The sequence below is a fragment of the Pelodiscus sinensis genome, chromosome 5, assembly GCF_049634645.1.
Source record: "Pelodiscus sinensis isolate JC-2024 chromosome 5, ASM4963464v1, whole genome shotgun sequence".
In the NCBI taxonomy this organism is placed as follows: Eukaryota; Metazoa; Chordata; order Testudines; family Trionychidae; genus Pelodiscus; species Pelodiscus sinensis.
This window is the reverse complement of record NC_134715.1, coordinates 61,129,035-61,150,589: the sequence shown is the minus strand read 5'-3', so window position 1 is coordinate 61,150,589 and position 21,555 is coordinate 61,129,035. Positions and strand designations below refer to the sequence as shown.

General features: G+C 39.1%; 1 protein-coding gene and 1 long non-coding RNA gene across 3 annotated transcripts in view; one reads left to right on the top strand and one right to left on the bottom strand.

Annotated features, from left to right (window-relative positions):
* FSTL5 (follistatin like 5) overlaps positions 1–21,555 on the top strand; it is a 560,578-nt gene that overhangs the window by 435,041 nt on the left and 103,982 nt on the right. For both annotated transcript variants that reach the window (XM_006121877.4, XM_006121878.4), the window contains exons 9-10: positions 7,155–7,316; positions 13,023–13,157. In XM_006121877.4, the coding sequence (XP_006121939.3) occupies positions 7,155–7,316; positions 13,023–13,157 (297 nt within the window). The remainder of the gene's footprint in view (positions 1–7,154; positions 7,317–13,022; positions 13,158–21,555) is intronic.
* LOC142829617 (uncharacterized) overlaps positions 1–21,555 on the bottom strand; it is a 62,346-nt gene that overhangs the window by 30,342 nt on the left and 10,449 nt on the right. The gene's annotated exons all lie outside the window — the stretch shown is intronic.

The following is a 21,555-nucleotide window of genomic DNA, read 5'->3' as shown; positions in this document are numbered from 1 at the left end:
GAATACTCTCAGATTAAACAGTGATTTTTAGCCGCAGCCCTGAAATAAGCACTACTAATCTTAGTGAAAACAACAAATGGCAATTTTTGATAACTTAAAAGTCAGCTGACTCTGAATAGTGTTTCATGAGGAAAAGTAAAGGACTCTCCCTATTGTTAGGCTGGCTCCTTTCCAGATGTAAAGATTTACAGGGAAACAGTGTTGTTTAGTGTTCAGAGCACTAAATTGATATTCAAATGTCCTGGGTTCTATTCCTGGCTGTCTTGCTGACCTTGGGCAACTCTTCACCTCTGTCTGCTTTAGTTTCCTCATATATAAAATAGGGATAAAGAAAACTAAACTCATTTGTAAAGCACTTGAGATAGCTGGATGGAAAAAAGCTGGATAGAAAAGCACTGTATAAGGGCTAGATATTATTTTCAAGTCCTACTGAAAGCCATTATAGTATTAGTTTTTTAAGTAATCAAGATAATTTATTTTGAGAAGCACTGGGAAATTATGTACATAGCACTGCCAGTTTCATATATGTATTACAGGCAGGGCAGCTAGGAATGCCCATGGTTTAGATTGTAGGACTCAGGAAAGTGCTTTTGTCACAACCCCATGTCTATTTTCTCAAGTTTGGTCAAGTTATAAACTTCTGTAAAATCTCACTTTATATCTATTTGATAGAGACTTATTATAAAAGGGTGCTAACTTCTCTGAAAATACCTCCCCCCCTCCCCGCCCCAGAGCAAATGAGTATGTTCTATTCCAGGTTGGAACAATAGCGTTTCTTGCTGGGATCTTCTGTGATGTCAGACATCAGGATTTACAAGAAGGAGACTTCCTCTCCTGCACTGTCAATACTGTCACTGTTTATGTCCAGCCAGCATAAAGAAAGAAGCCTCTGGGGAGTCTGGCATAGATTAGGACTGTCAATTGGGGGTGACACACAAACTGGGCATGGGAGATTGGGTAGGTGGAGATAGGAGAAACAGCAATGTGAGAAAATGGTGGTGAGGGGCAGACTGGAAGCCAATGGGTGGGGGAACACTGATATTTGAAAAGAAGCATGTGAGAGAAGTCTGAGAATGTAACCCAGAGTTGTCTCAAAATCAAATTAGTCAACTGGAAGCTGGGACTGGGATTGCGTGGGTGAGAAAACGGAGAGAAATAGCCAGTGTGGGGAACTGGGAAGAGTGGCATTAAGATCTAATACAGAGACCAGGGTAGAATAGTCTGGACCTTCTGAGGCAAGAAGCAGGAATAGGGAAATTAGAATAAGAAGCCCAGCGAGGCAAACTGGCATCTGTGTTTCAGAAAAAAATCAGAGTTGGATATGGAGCCTCAAGAGGGATCCTAGCACTTGCATAAGGAAAGAGAGTGGGGGTAGGATGAGGAGCCTGCAGTGGAGACTGGGTTTGGGTTTGGCATGAGGAGCTGTAGTGGGGAGAAAGGACTGGGACAGGTTATACATGGGGCACAAGGAGTCAGTAATGACAGGAACAGCAATAGAGGAATCTGTGATCAGTAGAAAACATTCTTCTCCAGAAATTGGAATGGAAGCCAAGATTCCTGAACTTCACCATTCCTATGTTATCCACAAATAGCTGTGGAACCCCTAGACAGATTTAACTCTGGCATTAACTTCCTTCACATAGTTGTGTGTGTGTGTCATACATATATATTTTTTTAATTGTAGTAATTACTAAAACTTACTCTTACTAGTAACATTGCAGTTACTTTATCGACTGCAGCGGTTTCAGGGCAAAATAGAGTCTGTCTACTCTGTCATTCTCATAGACTAAGCCCACATTATCTGACCAGACACAGGAGCTTTCAGTGTAGAAATAAACATAATAATGAGAACTGGGAGGGCACAAGACAAAAATAAATTGAGTAACATTTATTTATTATATTATTTGGTTATTACTCAGCTAGGTATAAAAATAGTTGAATGATGGAAGAAGTAGTTCACTAATTTTTTGGTAGAGTGATGTCATCTTGCAGCTTATTCACAAGTGATAGGATTCAACCAGAATTGGCCCTAATCTGGTTATAACATAAAGAGCTCCAGCTGCTCTCCAGTGTCAACCTGCCTGGCAGAAAATCCTCTCACCTCCATTGACTGCTTTCCTCACTTGTGTGCCCTCCTGAGGAAGAACAACTAGTCAAGGCTTCTGTGCAAAGCCAGCAGAGTTCTTTCCCTCACTTCAGGAGTTGGCAGTATTTTTGTAAAATGGGAGGGCCCAGGTATTCCCTCACCCTTCTGCGAGCTATGGGATGGCTTCTCTACTCCATCCCCACCGAAAACATCTAGCTGTAGAAGACGACCCTGGTCTTCACTATCCAGGCCTAGGAAATGGGTGAAGAACCCCCGCCCCCCCCCCCCCCCACACACACTCCCCAAGATGCATCACAACTGAGGGGAAGCTGGAGGGAAAAAACTGATGTGGGGACAGAAATCTTTCAAATTCCTTGCCCCAGAATGAGATCATATTTACTCTGATGTAGTTCCTCCAAAAATAAGGAGTACAGGAGCTGCTGAAAAAGCTCCCTGTTGTCGTCAGAGCCGCGGCTAAACTTTACTTTCACTTTCGACACTGAGCTTGATCGGCACAGTGTCGGAATGTGAGCAAATGAAGCCCGGGATATTTAAATTCCAGGCTCATTTGCACTTCCAAAGTGCTTGATTTGCATCCCTCTCTCAGCAGAGGGATGCAATCTAGACACAGCCTATAGGTGTTCGAAGACACGTGAAGGCAGTAACAGATATAGATTCTAAATATATTGAGAAAAGTGTGTTTTAGTATTCCATCTCTAAATGTTTAGAAGCCTTTTATCTGTAATTCTATGTGTTTAGAACATTCTTACTACCGCTAATTTTACACATTCTTTCTGAGGTACAATACCTAAGCATTTGTGTACTTCTTAGTAGGAAGAAAGCTGAGGCATATATTTATTAACAGGACCCTAATGGAACAACATACTGGAGCATTTCTTGTAAAGAGTTGAATAAAACTTGAAAATATTTAACTATGTTGGAATGGGATCTTCATTGTCTCTCCGACTGGGGTTTGTGTTACAAGTTAAGTACTCCCAATTCTATTTAATTTGGAGATAAATAGATAAACAGGAAATAAAACATTGGGGATTGGAAGGTATGTTTCTTTAACCTTCTTTACAACTCATTTCTCTTTAACAAAGAGCTCAAAGTTCCTGCTGTTTGGTGTAGAAAGATAAGATCCCCAATTAGTTTTGCTTAAACATTTTCATTAGCAGACTTTACAAATCTTACTTAATCAATGGTATCTAATAGGAAAATGTCACTGTGATATCACATCCTTTTCCTGCCAAAGGTGATGTGTTACATATCAGATTTTTCACTGATAAGCATAAATTATAGTGTATTTACAAGACGTAGGTAAGTGCTTTTGGACTGTAATTATATTTTGTTAAGAAAAGTGTTAGAAACAACAGAGTAATTTTTGAGTACCACTGGAGCTTATTTAAATAGGTGGTTTGGATCTGGGATTTTAGTACAATTATTTAGATAGCCTAAGGTCAATTATTTTGAAATAATCTATAATAGAACACACACACATACATTCATATATTAAGCACATACTGTAACCAACAATGTAAACCTGTAGAATAGCTAGCTATGCTTTATTTATATGTTTGACTGCTAATTTGTATAAATAGATTCTACTTCTCATTTAGTTCAACTGCCTAAGGTTAAGTAATGTAATATCAGGTAAGCTGTACAGCAATATAAATTTAACCATAATGAGGTTGTATTAGGGTGGGCTTTTAATGAGCTTCCCTTCATGGCCAGAGATCACTCTGCAGTGACCTGCTACCACATTCTCCTTGGTCATGGCTCCTTAGGAGTTCAACAATCAGCAGGAAATTAACGTATTTCTCTGCTGGGACCCCATTTATTAACACCTTTCTGACTGGGCCTCCAGATCCCAACCCTAGTTCATTCACTCTCTTCTGTTAATTAGGGGTTGGGGACTGCCTTCTTCCCAAAGCTAGGTCCCAATACAGGCTAGATCACAGAGTATGTCTACACTGCAACAAGAGACCTGCAGTACTGGCACGGCTCGCCTACGTCATATGACTTAAATTTGCATGAGGGTGTCTCTCAGAGTCTCTGCTCTAAACATCTACACTACAGTTTTTAGCCCCAAGCTGTTCAAGCCCAAGTCAACTGACCCAGTTTCCAAGAGTCAGTGCCAGTATTTTAGTGTAACATCAGGTTGTACCTGGCTTCTGAGGCCTCTGGCTTCCAGATCACCAGACTGTTCACCATATCAGGGTCTCTAGCATAGCTGGGCTGAAAACTCCCAGGCTTTATCTGGCAAAGCTCAGCTTTCCTCAGCCTTTTAGTTCTGGCTTGCAGGTCCAAACTCTTTTCTCAGTCAAGATCTTCCTGCATGGGTCATTGACACTTTTTATGATTTCCGAAGCTTTTGGGCATCTACTGCTCTTTATAGGGCAAGCACCTTATCTCTACAAGGTGGGGCTCATTCTGTAATCAGTGTTGGCTAGCTCCAGCCCTTAAGAGGATCTACTATGCAGCCTATTGGGCTAGCCTGTTTGCTTGCGTATATATCTTTTCTCATAGGTTTCTAAGTTTATGATAGGTTTGATTATTTGGTTTATTAGAATACTTTTATTTTAAAGTATTTTGGCATAAGGAACCTATTGGCCACATCTTGTATGTTGACCGAAGGCAAAGTTATCAAACATATGTCTGAGACCTTTCTCCCAGGTAGAAAAGTTAGCATGCATATATATCATAGAATCATACAACATTAGAACTGGAAAGGACCTCGAGAGGTCATCAGGTCTAGTCCCCTGCCCTCACGGCAGGACTTTCACCTAGATAGACAGTGAAGCATTAAAACATGAGGTCCATATATGGCTACAACCTTTAAAAGACATAGATAAGGATGTGTTGAATGAGGTTAGCATAGGGACTTCCTAAATGCATACCCTCTGTAATGTTAATGACTATATCATAAGGAAAGACCTGAAATAACTGGGAGGACAAAAATAACAAAGGTGTATGTATATTTCATCAATACATACAAATATACCAGCCTATAGATTAGGTATACCCCATCATTTTGGTGGGAAACTAAGTTCAGACATAGAGGGAAGGCTCAAGTACCCACGCCCTATGAAAACGGTGCCCTCCTTATTTTACAAGCTCTAAACTTCTTTGTTCTTAGTTTTTTGTTTTACAAATCTATTAGTCTATCCGTTCTTAATTTTAAATTTTAAATCAGTTAATTAAGTAAAATATAATTAGATTAATTAATGTTAAAAAGTGCAAGCATTTTGCCTCGACAGCTCATTAAACGTGAACTCTGGTGGACCTTTGGTGTGAGCCAATTCTACAGGTGCTCTGAACAACTGCTGTTGTATTAGGCATCCAAAAAGACACATTAAAATGATACCACACTGTGGATTGTGTTGGTAAAGGAAAGAACACAAGACATGCACACAAATTTAGTCCTTACCAATCTAGAATACTTCAATTTTATCCAGACTGAGCATCTGTCATTATTCTGTTATCCATTTCACAACCTCCATCATTCACTCAAACCCTTAATTTGGCAACCTGGGGAAAAGGGTATGCCAGAATAAAGATTTTGCTGGGCCAGAGAGGGCGCTGCGGGGCCTGGGCATGAATGGGATGAGAGTGGGATGCTTATCTCAGACACACACGTGGTTCCACATCCTGCACTATTCCCAGGCACCACTCTCTGCTGCTCCCATAGCTGTGCGGAAAGCTGAAGGGGAAGTCTGTTGCTATGCTGCTGTTCTCCCAGCTGTGGGGCCAAGGGGAGTACATGGATGTTCCCAGATGAGGGACTTTCGGAGTACATCAATTCAAGTGTAATAAATATAAGCACATGATTCAGTTTTTATATGGTTTTATCTTGTAAGTTCAGTTTTTTATAGCTCTGTATTGTAAATTGTATATGTAGTTCAGAAGAGCTGATTGGAATTAATTTTTCTCGTGTGGGAAAACGCAGATTTGTTGAAACTGAAACTTTTTGTGCAACAGTTATTTTGATGATGCTTTCATTGGGAAGGTGTCTTGGGTCCAGGAAGGAGTATAGGAAGGAAAAGAAAGTAAAGAGCTTCTGCTAATGATCCTAATGATTTGCATGCATACCACTGGTATAGAAGACTGTCTTCAAATCCTTGCTCTGAATCAAAAAGCAGGGAGTTGAAACTGAATTTGACTCTCTTCCTTTGTTTTTTTCAGTAAACATTTCCAAAGACATCTGTATTCTTCCAACACACAATGGAAACAGAAATTGAAACCTGAAAGTTATTCACAAAACTAAATTATTTTTATCCAGCAAGCCCTATTTGCCCATTAAAATAATTAGAACTGTGGGAATTTTTTTATTGGATCAGACCCAAGTTGCATCTCATCCAATATACTATGTTTGACACTGGCCAGCACTACATGCTTCAGAGGACAGGAAACCCTGCACTAGGCAGATGTGGGCCAATCTTACCTTCTTGAAGGTCTCTTTCTAATTCCTAAGAATTCAATATTGACTTAAGCCCTGTATCATGAATTTTCCATCATTAAAATATTGTTAGCATTAACTGTTATAAATATAGATATTTTTATTCATTTAAAATGGATTATTCCTTGTTGCTTGGAAAAAATGTTCTCTAAGGTGATGGGGTAAATGCAGAGAAAGGAAGATGCATGGACACACAGCAAAAAAGGCAGAAGAATAAACCAACCAAAAATCTCAATTCTCAACTGTGAAGTGTAGCTAAAATATTATCTAAACATTATATATAAAACCTGAAAGATGCTGATAGATTTTAAATGATTCATATAAGCCCCTGTTCTTCAAATATAGATAATAATCAAACCCTAAGAACAATTGAATTAAAATTCAGAGTTGATGATGGAAATAGGGATTTCTCAGAAGAACATTCCTTCTCTTTCATAAATTTAATTGTTATAGAGCTCAATGCCAGATGCTGTTAAATATGCGGGTAATACTACATATTTCATTATATGTGGCTTCAGGATTATGAGCATCAGTTGCTTGGAGACCTGGGGTTTTTTTAATTTCATATTTTTGCTTTTAATTTGACTGATGATTGTTTTCTGTATTCAGTTCCACCAGTCATTCGAGTCTATCCAGAGAGCCAGGCGAGGGAACCTGGTGTGACAGCCAGCCTCCGATGCCACGCTGAAGGTATCCCCAACCCACAGCTTGGTTGGTTGAAGAATGGAATTGACATTACTCCAAAGTTATCCAAACAGTTAACTCTTCAAGGTAATGAGTTATACTTTCCACTGCCAAGGGCATATATATGATTTTTTTAAAGGACTGAGGAGTCTCTGCAGTGGAATCTGACCTTTTATGCTGCTTTCATTGATCTGTTTAGAGAAAGATTATGCCTCTAAATACAATGTTGCTAATCTGCTAATCCTCCAGGATTGACCTAGAGTCTCCTGGAATTATCATCACTCTCCTGCATCATTAATTTTTCTCCTGATGATTTTGAAAGCAATCATGGGGATTTTAATAGGATATTTAAAGAAAAATTCATTATGCCATGTTGGGGAGGAAAAAATGTCTCAGTCCTGAACCAAGCAGTGAAGTGTGAACTGCACCACCTCAGGAGAAACTGAGCAGTAGAGCTGTGTTTCTTAAAGTTGGCAAACCACAGCCAATGGGAAGTATCCCGATTTAGCTACCACCAGTCTACACAAGCCTCCTGTTATTTTGAAATATTTTTCAAAATAACGGGTGCACTATTTTGCCATCCCAGTAAACCTTGTTGCACAAGGAATAAGGGATGGCTCGAAATAGCGTGTTATTTTGAAATTTGGCACTGTATAGACATGCCAAATTTCAAAATAAGCGATTTCAAAATAGTTTCAAACTAAGATATGCAATTTGCATAGCACAAATTGTGTATCTTATTTTGAGTTTAGGGTGCTCTGTAGACACCCCCTCAGATTTAAAAATCATCCTCGGCTGTTGGACAGGAATTGGCAATATCGGAAGGACTAATAGAATTGTCCAGCAATAGTAGCAGTTTCCTTTGTAGGCTGAGTAGAAGCCCTTAGTGTGCATGGGGAGGCATGCTAGCACATGCCTCAACCCTGCTATTTTCTGTGCATAGGCTTAAGCAGATCTATTTACCCACACTGGGAAGACAGCTTCCAGCTGCAAAGTACACTTGCCTTGAGTGAGTGGAGAAAATCCTCCCCTCTGAGAAATATATATGTGTGAGATAACAACAGCTGTATATCACATTTTAAAATGTGTACTTTATCTTTTTTATAGAAGAATTTCATGACAAAGTATGTCATGGTTTTTATTTTGAGAACATGGGTCACTGCTACATTCTGGCACCCTTATACACGATGAATATTATTAATGTGAGTAGTTCTTCTAATACTACTGAGTCTATTTAAGAAGTAAGTTACAACTCAGTAATAAGAAAGGCTGTCTTAATATAGAGAAAACCCTCAAAGTTGATTTTAGACAGCACTGACAATGTGGATGTCACTTTTGTCTGGAAATTGGACAGAAGGCAGGCTCCTTCATGAGATTTCTAAATGTAATGAATCTGATCAGGTCAGAAATATCACAAGCATAGCCCTTTACTGAATTTCAGTGCTTCCTGTCGCAGCCAAAGTTGAGCAAAAATGAAAGAAAAAGAAAACTAAAAAACTATTTCAAACTCCTAACAAAATTAGTTTCTGGTTCATTTCAAGTTTGGATAAACAGTCAAGTGAATTCTTACTTATATTGAAACTGCCTCCATACTCCCATATGTCAGGATAGCTTTTTGGAATGCAGTCTCACATAATGCTACGCATCTTTATTTTGTGTAGGACTTTCCACACATATGTCATCCCCAAATATTTTAAAAAGTTGAATAATGGATTAAGAAAGAGAAGGATATTAGCTCCCACTTGTTATCTTTAAAAAAAAATTAATACAGACTTTGGAAAAAATGGCAATCTAGTTCTCTGATATGAGAGAAGAATCCCAAGCCACTAAGTCTAGTTCTGGATCTAATTTTTTTTCCCAAAGTTTGGAGTGGGATCTAATTTAGGAGTTAGTTTTGTCCTTAACTCTAAAACATATAGGAAAGAGTACCTCAATGTTGAGAGTTACTATGTTGTCAGCAAAGAGGGACACTTAACTGCAATACTACCCTGAGCTTTGCTCAAATGTCGGTATGTGGGGAGGAACACTTGACTCTCTAATAAGGAACCCAGTAGCAGACAGCGCCAGAGAAGCACCCAAAAGATGCACAGTGGGTGGGGATGCCACAAGGGTTCTCTAAATGGGATGTGTGGGGAGTACTCCTGCAAACAAAAGTATCTAAAGGAATGTGCTTTTGTGAAATAATAATGGGAAGATAAAGGGGAGTGATCCTGTGAATCTCAGGTGTGTCTGAATGCAAGGGATGACCAAATGCAGAGCTACTTGCTGTCCTTCACCTCCATCCTTCTCTTGGATTATCTGTCATTGTTGATGTCATTATCCCTCCACAATTCCATTATTTTCAACAACAAAGGTAAGCCATGGGGAAGTGATTCCTTTAGACAGAAGGGTGTCTGGAGAATGAGACAGTGTTGAGTAACTCCCAACAATATACCAGAGTACATCAGGGAAAATAGTATGAATGAGTGGGTAGCAGATAAGTGCAATTCTGTCTGAATGGAGCTACCCTTATAGGTGATAAGAATACTGAGTTTTCAGATGGTACTCTCCTAACAACTCCTGCTCCCCCTCTTTCTCTTGAAGGAGTACTTCATACCATGGAACTATTCCCTTTTGCATGACCGCTGTCCATGGGAAAGTGCTCTCTGGACTCTGACAGCTGCCTGTGCTTTCAGGAGGGTTCTATGAAAAGGTTTTCTTTGGGTCTTAAGACTGGATGTCTAAAGATGAATAAAAATGAAGAGAATTATCTTTGTTAAAGGAAAATATATTCCATGCCCTCTTGCTTACTACACTTCATTAAAAATTAAATTATGGATAATCTCAATACAATACATTTTTCCTATAACTTCCTATCTTTACTGCTCAAGTCAGCAGTAAAAAAAAAGTCAAGGCTGGAACAAAGGAAATGTGCTCTTAGACCAGCAAGAAGCCACATCCTTGGGTCACATTTTGTCCATATACATTTTCAAAAACCAGAGTCTGAATCACAGATTCTGAAGTTGATCAGGCATATTTTGCACGTACAGCAATGTAGCACTTCTATTACAAAAAGGCATTTGTATATGAAAATCAGATCATTGTACCTATTTACCCAAGTCCACATACAGGGAAATTCTATATGGACAAATACAGGTTTCTCATGTAGAAGCTTCTGCACAAAACTCTATTTGTGTATACAGGCTGAACCTCTCTCAACCAGGACTCTAGCAGGACTACAGCTGTTTCTGGACCAGAGAAACATGGGGAAGGGCAGAGGCAAGAGCCCTGTGGGGGCCGGGAACCCAGTCAGGCTGGATGCAGGGTGACCAGCAGCTGAGATCCCTGCTATGGGAGTCCAGCTGAGCCGGTGGCAGGGCAGCCAGAATATTAGCAGGCTTCAGTGGGGCAGCAGTCTTCTGTGGTGGGGCCAGGAGAGCCAGCAGCAGGGCTGGTGCTTCCCCAGTAGGGCTGGCAGGATTGGGAATCCTGGTAGCTGAGCAGCAGTCTGCCATGGAATGAGGGGGGGCAGGAGTCCCGGCGGCAGGATTGTGGGCTGGCACGGCCAGTTCTGTCCTGGCAGGCCTGGTAGCAAACAGTGGCATCATGGCAGTGGTTTTCCACGTCAAAGCTGAGAGCCCCAGCAGTGGGACTGTGGGCTGCGGTGACAGGGCAGCAGGGCTGCTCGCACATGAGGAGCCTGCCAGGAGGCTAGACCAGGCGCAGAACCAGGCTTGGGGGCTCGTGGCAGGGGGTCAGAAATGAGCTCCCCTGTTCCAGCAAAATCCCTCCTTTGGGACCACTCAGGTTCTGAGGGTGCCAAACCAGGGAGGTCCAACCTATACTATTTTAGATGCATATTTATTATATAGCTCTGAAATTGATACAGAGGCAGGTTTCTACAGAATACTACTATAAAATCCTGTATAAACTTGTCAACTACTCTTCTGTATTCAATTTCAGCTGTAGTAATTGCTATGCTGCTTTTTTAAAGCAGAATTATCAATTGAAATGTGTATTAGAGCAACACTGCATATTTGTGACATGTTTTAGAAAGGTGGGTTTGCTCAGAGTGATATTTCAAAGGACCTTCTTCCTAGCCTCTGTGAGTAGCATTGCATAACCTAGGTGCTATCTTTATATTTCAGCATGTGATGCAGTAGTTCTTTTGAATGCATTCATTAGACTTTTATGGCTGAAAAGACATGGGAGTGAATTTTAATGGGCTAAAAAAATCCATTTTTCCATGTTTTTTTACATATAAATTGTCACCTGAGTGTGAAGTGGCACTCTGATTAATTTGTGAGCAGGAATATACACATGAAAAAGAGGCTGGGTTATGCAAATGTGACCATTCATTTTTCTAACTCAATTATGCTACATTATAAAGAAGTTCAATTAATGTAGCATCCTATACATTAGGAGCTATATCTCATTCAACAAGAATTGTTGCTGAAAATTTACTACATTACATTCTCTGTAAGATATGTTATTTTGTGTTAAATCAGCAATACAAGACACCGGAATCATAGAATCATAGGATCATAGGACTGGAAGGGACCTCGAGAGGTCATCAAGTCCAGCCCCCCGCCCTCAAGGCAGGACTAAGCTCCGTCTATACCATCCCTGACAGATGTCTATCTAACCTGTTCTTAAATATCTCCAGAGAGGGAGATTCCACCACCTCCCTTGGCAATTTATTCCAATATTTGACCACCCTGACAGTTAGGAATTTTTTCCTAATGTCCAATCTAAACCTCCCTTGCTGCACTTTAAGCCCATTACTCCTTGTCCTGTCCTCAGAAACCAAGAGGAACAAATTTTCTCCTTCCTCCTTGTGACACCCTTTTAGATATTTGAAAACCGCTATCATGTCCCCCCTTAATCTTCTTTTTTCCAAACTAAACAAGCCCAGCTCATGAAGCCTGGCTTCATAGGTCATGATCTCTAGACCTTTAATCATTGTTGTCGCTCTTCTCTGTACCCTTTCCAATTTCTCCACATCTTTCTTGAAATGTGACGCCCAGAACTGGACACAGTACTCCAGCTGAGGCCTAACTAGTGCAGAGTAGAGCGGCAGAATGACTTCACGAGTTTTGCTTACAACACACCTGTTGATACAACTTAGAATCATATTTGCTTTTTTTGCAACAGCATCACACTGTTGACTCATATTCAACTTGTGGTCCACTATGACCCCTAGATCCCTTTCCGCCATGCTCCTTCCTAGACAGTCGCTTCCCATCTTGTATGTATGGAACTGATTGGTCCTTCCTCAGTGGAGCACTTTGCATTTCTCTTTATTAAACTTCATCCTGTTTACCTCTGACCATTTCTCTAACTTGCTATGGTCATTTTGAATTATGTCCCTATCCTCCAAAGAAGTTGCAACCCCACCCAGTTTGGTATCATCTGCAAACTTAATAAGCGTACTCTCTATCCCAATATCTACATCACTGATGAAGATATTGAACAGTACGGGTCCCAAAACAGACCCTTGATTTTATATAGAGTTAGTACAACTGCAGCCAAAATCTATAGAAAAAAGCATGTCAACACTCAAGCAGATATATAATCTGAGACTGACATCCAGATCCAAGCAGCATGTAGAAGTGATATTTCTACACTCTGTGAAATGGATGATAGCACAGATCACTAACCAACTGAATACTTTTGGAGTTTGGCCTTGTGCCAGTACATGAGCTCAGGAAGGGAAGCAGTTTAATTAGAGTGAACTGAGAAAACTGACTGAGTATATAATCTGAAAACACTGTAGCAAAACTGAAATTGTGTGTATTTTCCCTCTGTTTTCAGCAAATGGCAGTGAGGTGCACATTAGCAATGTGCGCTATGAAGATACAGGTGCATATACTTGTATTGCAAAGAATGAAGCAGGAGTGGATGAAGACATTTCTTCTCTCTTTGTGGAAGATTCTGCTCGAAAGACCCGTATGTATTGAGGAAAAAAATCTATTACTTATGTTAGCCCTCAGCTATATGTTAAGAAAATTGATATTGAAAAGCACTGTGAAGTACCGAATAAATTACAGTTTCTATGTCTAGATAGTTAGAAACTTAAAAAAAAGTTGTAACAATAATTATAGCCATTGCAAAGTGCAATTTTAAATATTAAATTTAAGCAGACGTAACGTGAAATGTTTGATTAATTCTGTGAATTGACGCCTCCTTGCACCAGCATTATTATTCAGATAGTTCTCTGAGGATCATTTTATCAGATGGTAATGGCTTCCTAGGTTTGTCTATGATGTATTTCCCTAGGTATGCCAGAGCAGCACAGTGGAGGAAGACAAAATGTAGGTAACTTTCTGCCACCTTTTTGTTCCTGTGACATTGGAGTCTTTTGTTCCTTTAACATTGGAAGGTGAAATATGGCTCTAGTTCACATCGGAGTAGCAACAGGACAGCTTTGATTGCCCTAGGATATTATAGAGTCCAGTGAGTCTAATGAACTCTAGTCTTGCTTTGCAATCTTGTGCTCTCGTAATTTTCCCTGCATACCCCAATCCTCCTCTAAGCACCTGGTTGCCTGGGGCAATGTGAAACAGGGAATGATGCTAGTCCTATGCCAGCACAGGATTCCACTATGCTAGAAAAATCATTAGCTGTTACCTTAAGGCAGTTTTAACTGCCCTTTGCAGAACTAGAGTTGATACTGAAGAAATTTAGATGCCAAGGATTGGTCTTTATATCAACTGAAAGAGAGACACCCTGCAAAAATCCCCACCAGGTTCTACACTAAGCTTTGTCAGTGGTGGAATAAATCTTCAAGATATATTTAATATCATGCAGATGCCCACCTATTGCATATACACCCAGTAAACTAATAGCAGAATAAGAAGTCTTGTTGTATTAATTCAGGGAATCCCTAGGTTATTATATATACTTGTGTGTCTCCCCCCCTTCCCGCCCCCAGCCAGAGTGAGGAATGCATCACACTGTGCATTTTCCTCTTGCTTCAACCTCTCCCTTCCCCCAACCGTCCTAAAGGGCACCTTGGGGTAAGAGACTCACGGCTGGGTAGCCCCAGATGGAGGGTGTGTATGTCCCCTCCAGCTCTTTTCAGCTCTTTTCCCTGGTGATTCTGTCTCTTTTCTGTATGGTTTTATGAGAAGCAATCCCTTTCCAGCCACATCCCATTTTACTTGCACAACCAGACCCTTATCTTGCTTTACATTATGATAAGAGGGAACTGTATACCAGATTTGGTGTTCCTTGCTTTTATCATTTAGGAGTCAATCTTGAACAGACAGACATACAGACTCACAGACAGACAAACTCTTATATGTAGTAGATATATAATTGTATTACTAGTAAGATTGCCTGACGCTTCTCATTATAAGACATTGTTCCCAGTTGCATATCATTTTACTAAAATTTAAGCATTTGACTGAAATTATGAATGCTGGGTGTCTACCACGGATTTTGTAGAGGTTTTGTTTTTGTTGTTTTTGGTTTTTAAACTTCAACCAAAAGGGTTAATCCATTTCTGAGACCGAGTCTCAGGAAAACTATTTGTATGTACGTATTAAAACATTCTGGCCACCTTTACTTTTAGATGCTCTAATTTTCCATAGTTGAGTAGGGACTTGAAATTTGGCACTAGCAGGCTATTATGTAAAAAAAAAAAATGTCTTTTGGTGTTCTCATGCAAATTCACCCAAGTTCGATTATGTTATAAGCCTTTGAAAAATTACAGTTTGCATATTTTGTGACAAGACTTACTAGCGCTTAATCATTAAAATCTCTGAAGAGTCTGTCTGTCCTGTGCCTGTTCCAGCAGGTGCAAAGCAATTGCTACCTCTTGTCCATGCTAGTACCAAGGTACCAAAACTGAGGCAGGGAAGCCTGTGTCTCCTGAGCTCAACATGCTGGGACCATGAGTTGTGGAGGAGGAAGCTCCATGAATCAAACACAGAGGAGATGGATGCTGGGTGGAGATTGAGAGTGAATAATTTGGGGGAAGAGACTGCAGATGGAATCTGTGCCCACTATAGCACACTTTCCTCTGGAATATATAATGGAACCCAAGATTATTAAGTCTGACAGCAAATCTCTGACAAAATGTCTTATCCCTCTAGTAGAGTGTCCTCACTTCCAGAATGCTGCCTTGTCTCTGGTCACTATATTTCATAGGGTCCTTGTTTCTGGAATCCCCCTACTGGGCTCTCCTTGGACCTGGCAATATTCTTTCCCAGTTTGCATATTCTTCTGCTATTTCTATCAGTTGCTCCTTTCGCTCAAGTGGCATGAATCTAAATGTTTCAAAGCGAATAATGACACAATGCATGTCATTATGATGCCATGTGATAGACTTTTTATTTTTGCAGGTTTTTTATTTTTAAATCTGGGAAGTTGTACAGAAAGAACTAAATTGAAAGGACATTATTAGGATTGCAAAGTCTAGCACTTAGAAGTTAGGAAATGAAGAAAAAGTAATCTTAATTGTGCTAACTTTATCCCAAACCCCATATGCGCCTGTATGCTGATGCAAGTTTTAATTACAAAATCACATACTATTTTTTCACAGAATTTCTGCTTCATTCAGTACTCAGCAACTAAATGAATGAAACTAAATTAGCATGCAACTTTCAATACAGTTGTATCTTCATTATTCAATAGGTAGCCCTAAATTTTATTTACTGTACATTATTCAAATCCTGATCTTTTGGACAGAATTAGTAATTTCCTCAGCAGTGTCATTGTAGTTAGCCACTGCCCATGGGTGTGGCCAAGTTCCCGAGGTCCTATAAAGTTTGTTTACAGCAATAGGTCCTAGCTCTCAATGTTCTCTGCTGTTATTTCGCTCTAACTTACCCCTAAATGTCCTCTAACAGCCTAGAAAGCAGAGGAAGTGAGGCAATGTTGCTAGATAATATTTTATGGTCCAGAAAATTCTCTGGTTCAGAATCAGTCAGGTCCTTAAGGTGCTAGACTAGAGAGGATCAACCTGTAGTATCTGTGTATATCACAAACATGAATTGAGATATTGGGGTGTTAGAAATCATGTATTAGGGTATTTGTGTAAGTGCTGAAAATCTTAGCACTTACATGGTTACCCACACTGTGGGCTCTGCAGTATAAAGCTTAGCTTAGCTTTATGCTGCTGAACTTTCTGCAGGGACTTCCAGAGAGTGGGACCACCAGCCCCTGCCAGCCCGACTCGGCACCTGAGGAGGAGACTTCGCTGTGGCAGCGAGGCCACTCCCTGGAAGCAGAGCCAATAGCCCTTGTCCACCAAGGTCCCAGGGGAGCAGCTTCAATGAGTATAACCAACACCATTAACCGATAAGCATCTGCTTAGTGGTGCTAATGAGACGAGGGAATATAAAATAAAATCTTCATGACATTAGAAATGGGCCAAAGATTATAAAAAACAATTTAAAACTCACTTGAACATCCATAATCATTAAGGAATCTTACACATAAGTTTTGCTGTTCTAGGATTACAAAACAGGTACTGTCATTTTCAGTTTGATAAACGGTTAGATTTTTCAGGATCAGGAGGTCATGTTTTAAAGTGATATATGTGTTTTAAGTAGCATTTTGGGAATTCAATTTTGATATCTTTTTTTAGTTTTTTTTAGCTTAATATCTAGGTTTTTTATTTTTGATACCTCTATTGAAAGCAAATTATTAATACTAATATTTTATGCCTAGCCATGTTTATTCTTAATTTATAAAACTAATAATTAATGTAAGGCTGAGAAAATTTATTCCACATTATGATTTGTATGAAGTCAAAACTCAGAAAAGAGTCCCTTAAATTTAAAATATTATTTTCATTAATTATAAAATGATGACTTCACAGCAGCTAACTTTATAGGACTTACAAAAATTATATAATAGGTGGTAAATAATGCATGTTGTGAATGCATTCAGGTCTGGTAGCAACATGTCTGGTGCATTTAGGGGAGACATTTGGGTTTAAATGAAATTTGTAAGAGGAGAAAAACGGAATATAAACCTAAATGTTTCTGCAAGAATTCATCCAAGCAAACCATACTGCTTTCTTTGAGTATCCTAGTCACACTGTATACGTTCAGGAGAGGGAGTGTAATTGATCTATTCTTAAAAATCTCTTAACATGTTTTCCTACAAACCTGTGACCATAGATCTGGACTTGTCCTCAATATTTCATGATGCCACTAGACTTTGAGTTGCCATGCTTAAATAAGGGTGTAATAGGAGCTTCTGCAAGACACATATACATTCAAAACATATATTTACATATGCAGATCAGACATGGGCATATACATTCAAATAGGTAGTTACTATCAGTATCCAATTATTGTTTTTACCGATACAAATGTAAGCCTGCCTGTACAAGTGATGATCTTTCTAGACACCAAGGTGCACACTTTTTTTGCTATCTCTTCTCCTGTGTTCTTATTGAAAAAGATACTGTTTACAGAATACTTAATTAATGATATTTCAAGTTAGAGGAAGAGGGCTTTGTCATTAACCTCAGTCTGCTTTTATTCAGACCCTTCCAAGTATGGCATTTTGGAAAAAAAAAATGCTTTACCCCTAACAAGGAGGAGACTGATATATCTAGAACCATCTGGTTAGTTATTTATTACTTAAATACAAAGTTATTTTTTTCAACTATAATCTAATTCCTGCTCTTGAAGCCACAGCTTCTGATCTAAGACTGTCCTCTGGTGAGTGGTGTAAATGTGATTTTGTATGATCCCACATACGCTGTAGCCCTTATATATCACATTCATTATAAATGATTTCACTTTTATTCTCCATTAAGGGAATAAAAGCGGACATGTTTATATTTTAAATCTAGGCTCTTTTTTCTTTCTCACTGAAGCGAAAAAACCTCCCTATTGGGAATGTTATAATGGAACGCTGCACAAAGAGGGGTCTGCCTAAAAGCACAAGCAAGATAGATCCTCTCCAGCTCATCAGCTAGCCTGAACACCCCAGCTTTCCGAGTACAATGGTATATCAGAATGTTGGGGAATTCAGAATGCTGATTGGCTGTTAAGGTGGTAATGATTTATAATGAGACATTCGAGTGGAATATAAAGAATTTATAATTGCATTGCATTGCACTTAACAGTACTAACATAATTCATCTAACCAAAAAACAAAAAAAGCCAAAACCTACATGGGGTGAGGGCCTTGCTGGTGTAAGCATTTCATTTCCTGGGTATGATGGATTGCTTTTCTTCACTGATTCCACCTACTATTTTTGAATGCATATAATACTTTTGGTCAATAGATATCGAATCAGTGTTGCATAATATTATATTTGGCTATTTATCTCTGGGATCTCATTTTTCAGCCCAACCAAAATGAGTTGCTCAATTTGTGTATTAAAGAGTATACGTATAGAGTGAACATAAATAGAAGTGCTATCTTCTTGCAAGAGCCCTAGAATTATGTAATGTAGATAATGAACCTCTTCTTGTCCTACAAAAGCTCCTGGAAAGAACTAGATCTTATAGACTATGATAAAAAGTCTTACATTTTCCCATGCCTCTGTCTTAATATCACTTCTTAAATTTTGTTAATTAAACTTACATGCTGAAATTTGATTTTCTGAAACAAAAAGCATTGTGTTTCATTTATTGATATATTTTAAATTTGAGATTAGGCTGCTCAGATTTAATAGTTTTTGGCAGAGGTTTTCCAATAAGCTTTGGGATGCCGAGGTTACTAATAGGGGATCGCAAGCTGTCAGCCCCCATTCCCCGCCAGTGCTGCTTTGCATATAGCATTGATAATGATGTTGAATATCTAAAGTGTTTTAATTTATAAGGTGAGAGGGAGGATTGCACTCATAGGCTTGCTATATGAAAGGGGTCACTAGCACAAAAGTTTGAGAACCACTGCTTTATGGTGTGGTATGTTAGAGATGAATAGCCTGTGGTTTGTAACAGAACGATAGATAGAGTGATGGATAGACCCTAGAGTGGATTGTGTGGTACCTGGTGCTAGAAGCAAGAATAAAAGGAAATAAATAGTATGAAGTATTGCTTAGGTAGATCAGTAAGGAAGTTATTTATTTTAAAGTTCCTAGCAGGTAGCACAGATATTTGAAACATTCTCAGGAGAAGTCAGTATGCGTAGATGGTAATGATTCATCATCAAGATGGAAATTCAGGATTAAAGTAAATGAAAAAAATTGTGAAGATGCTTTGTCATCTAGAGCTGCTAAATTTATGTTCACATTAAACAATGAGCTGATGTTATGTTATATATTGGTAAGAGTTTAACAAATGACAGTAATCTCAAGAAAAGTCCAGCCTCTGGTTAGCCTTTGTGCATTTTACAGTGTGTGTTTTTTAAAATAAAACAAAAACCAAACTTTTAAATACATGTTTTCATGTTTGGATTGTCCCAGAAGCATAATAGTAGAATATGCAAGATCATTTTCTTTCAAATGATGAACTTTCAGGGGATTACTATGTCAGCATAAAACTCCCTTTTCAATTGAAACTTGATATATTTTATATCTGAGGCCAAGAATTCATACCTTTTCCTCAACAGACCTGAAAAAAGCTATGGAAAAATTTAAAGTTACATACTATTCCCCAAAATATTTATGTTGTATGCAGAAGTTGCCTGATACTTCTCATGATTAGACACTATTTTCAGTTACTGAAACTTAATTATTTAGGCTGAAACTTTCCATTTTCATTTTGTGTCTCGTGTTTTTTGTTTGTTTGCTCCTACTAATAGTGTGACGTTCTATATCTTGGAGAGTGTCTGTTATCCCCATATTTCTTATTTGTATATAATTATACTATTGCACATAGAGCATGACATGTGAGGTATTGTGGGAAAAGTTATGATTTGCTGAAACTCACTGTGCCATGTACATATGTATATCATTAATGCATATACAATTATAAGAATTGTGTTGCATAATTTTAACTAACATATATGCTACAAGAATAAGGGAGCTAACCAATGCCCAGGTGGGTATCAAACAACCATTAACAGTCATTGTCCAGCAAAGGAACTACTATTCAATGACTCACCTGCATAAGGCCACACCAGAAGAATTGTTCAACCTTGCCTGGGGAATCAGAAATGTCCACTAGACATGCCTGGATTTGTGTTCTTCAAGCATATGGGATTAAGAGTATAAAAGAGGACCCAGTAGCCACATGATTGGCCTTTCTCCTCCACCTATTGTGCAATCAACAAGGACATTCAGAACACGGAAGATTCCAACAGAGGGGATTGGCCAAAGTTTCAAGGGTGAAATGCTTTCTATAAATTGAAATATCAAATGAGATGAGAAAAACTGCTTAATCGAGATGTTGCCTCATCTAATAGGTTTGAGAGTTTAGACGGTTTTTATGTTTTATTTTCTTTTGGTAACTTACTGACTTTTTGCCTCTCACTTACAATCTGTCTTTTGTAGTCAGTAAATTAACTGGTTGCTGGAAGAGTTTGGTAAATCTGCCCAAGTTTATGAAGGCTGGCGTATGTCCACTTTCCATTGATGAAGTAGTGAACCAATAAATATATATGCATTGTTTATCTTCAGCAGCATAAGATGGTATATTCCTGAGGTACAGACTTGGGAGCTGGTGCCTTTCTGTTTTATTCATGAGTAGCTCTGGGAGTATATGTACATTCTAGCTGAGTGTGGAGCTCCTCGTATTGTTGTGCTGAGTAAGAAGAGAGCCAGGAGGGTTTTGATGCTTATTACGAGCAAAGCTTTGTGAGAGACAGCTTAGGCTGGAGAGTTAAGGTAGCACTGCAGTCCCATAGTCTGAGGCTAAGAGAGCCCATCACAAATAGGTTCAACCATTTCTGAGAAAAAAATTAAGGGGAGAATACATTGTTTTTGTTTATGATTAAAAATTAGTTTTGTTGAGAAACTTTATTTTATTAATAACCGATGGAAAGAGTATTTCAGTCAGCTCCTGAAACGTCCATCATCAATCGATCAGTCAGCACTGGAACAGATTGCTCAGAAGCCAACGCTTGAAGACCTGGGAGATCCTCTATTTATGGACGAAGTTAGAAAGGCCATCAGGCAGATGAGTTGTGGCAAGGCATCCGGCAAGGATGGAATTCCTGCAGAACTGTAACAAGGCATTTAATGAGGAGTCACTTAAGGTTTTTCATAATATCTTGACCAGTATTTGGGAAGAGGAAGAAATGCCATCTGACCTCCATGATGCCGTGATAGTTGCTCTGTACAAGAATAAGGGTGCAAGATCCGATTGCGGGATCTACAGAGGTATCTTGCTGCTCTCCGTTGCTGGGAATATCTTTGCCTGCATCATCCTGAACAGGCTGATTTTGACAGTTTCAGAAGTGAGTCTCCCCGCGTCACAATGTCACTTCTGCC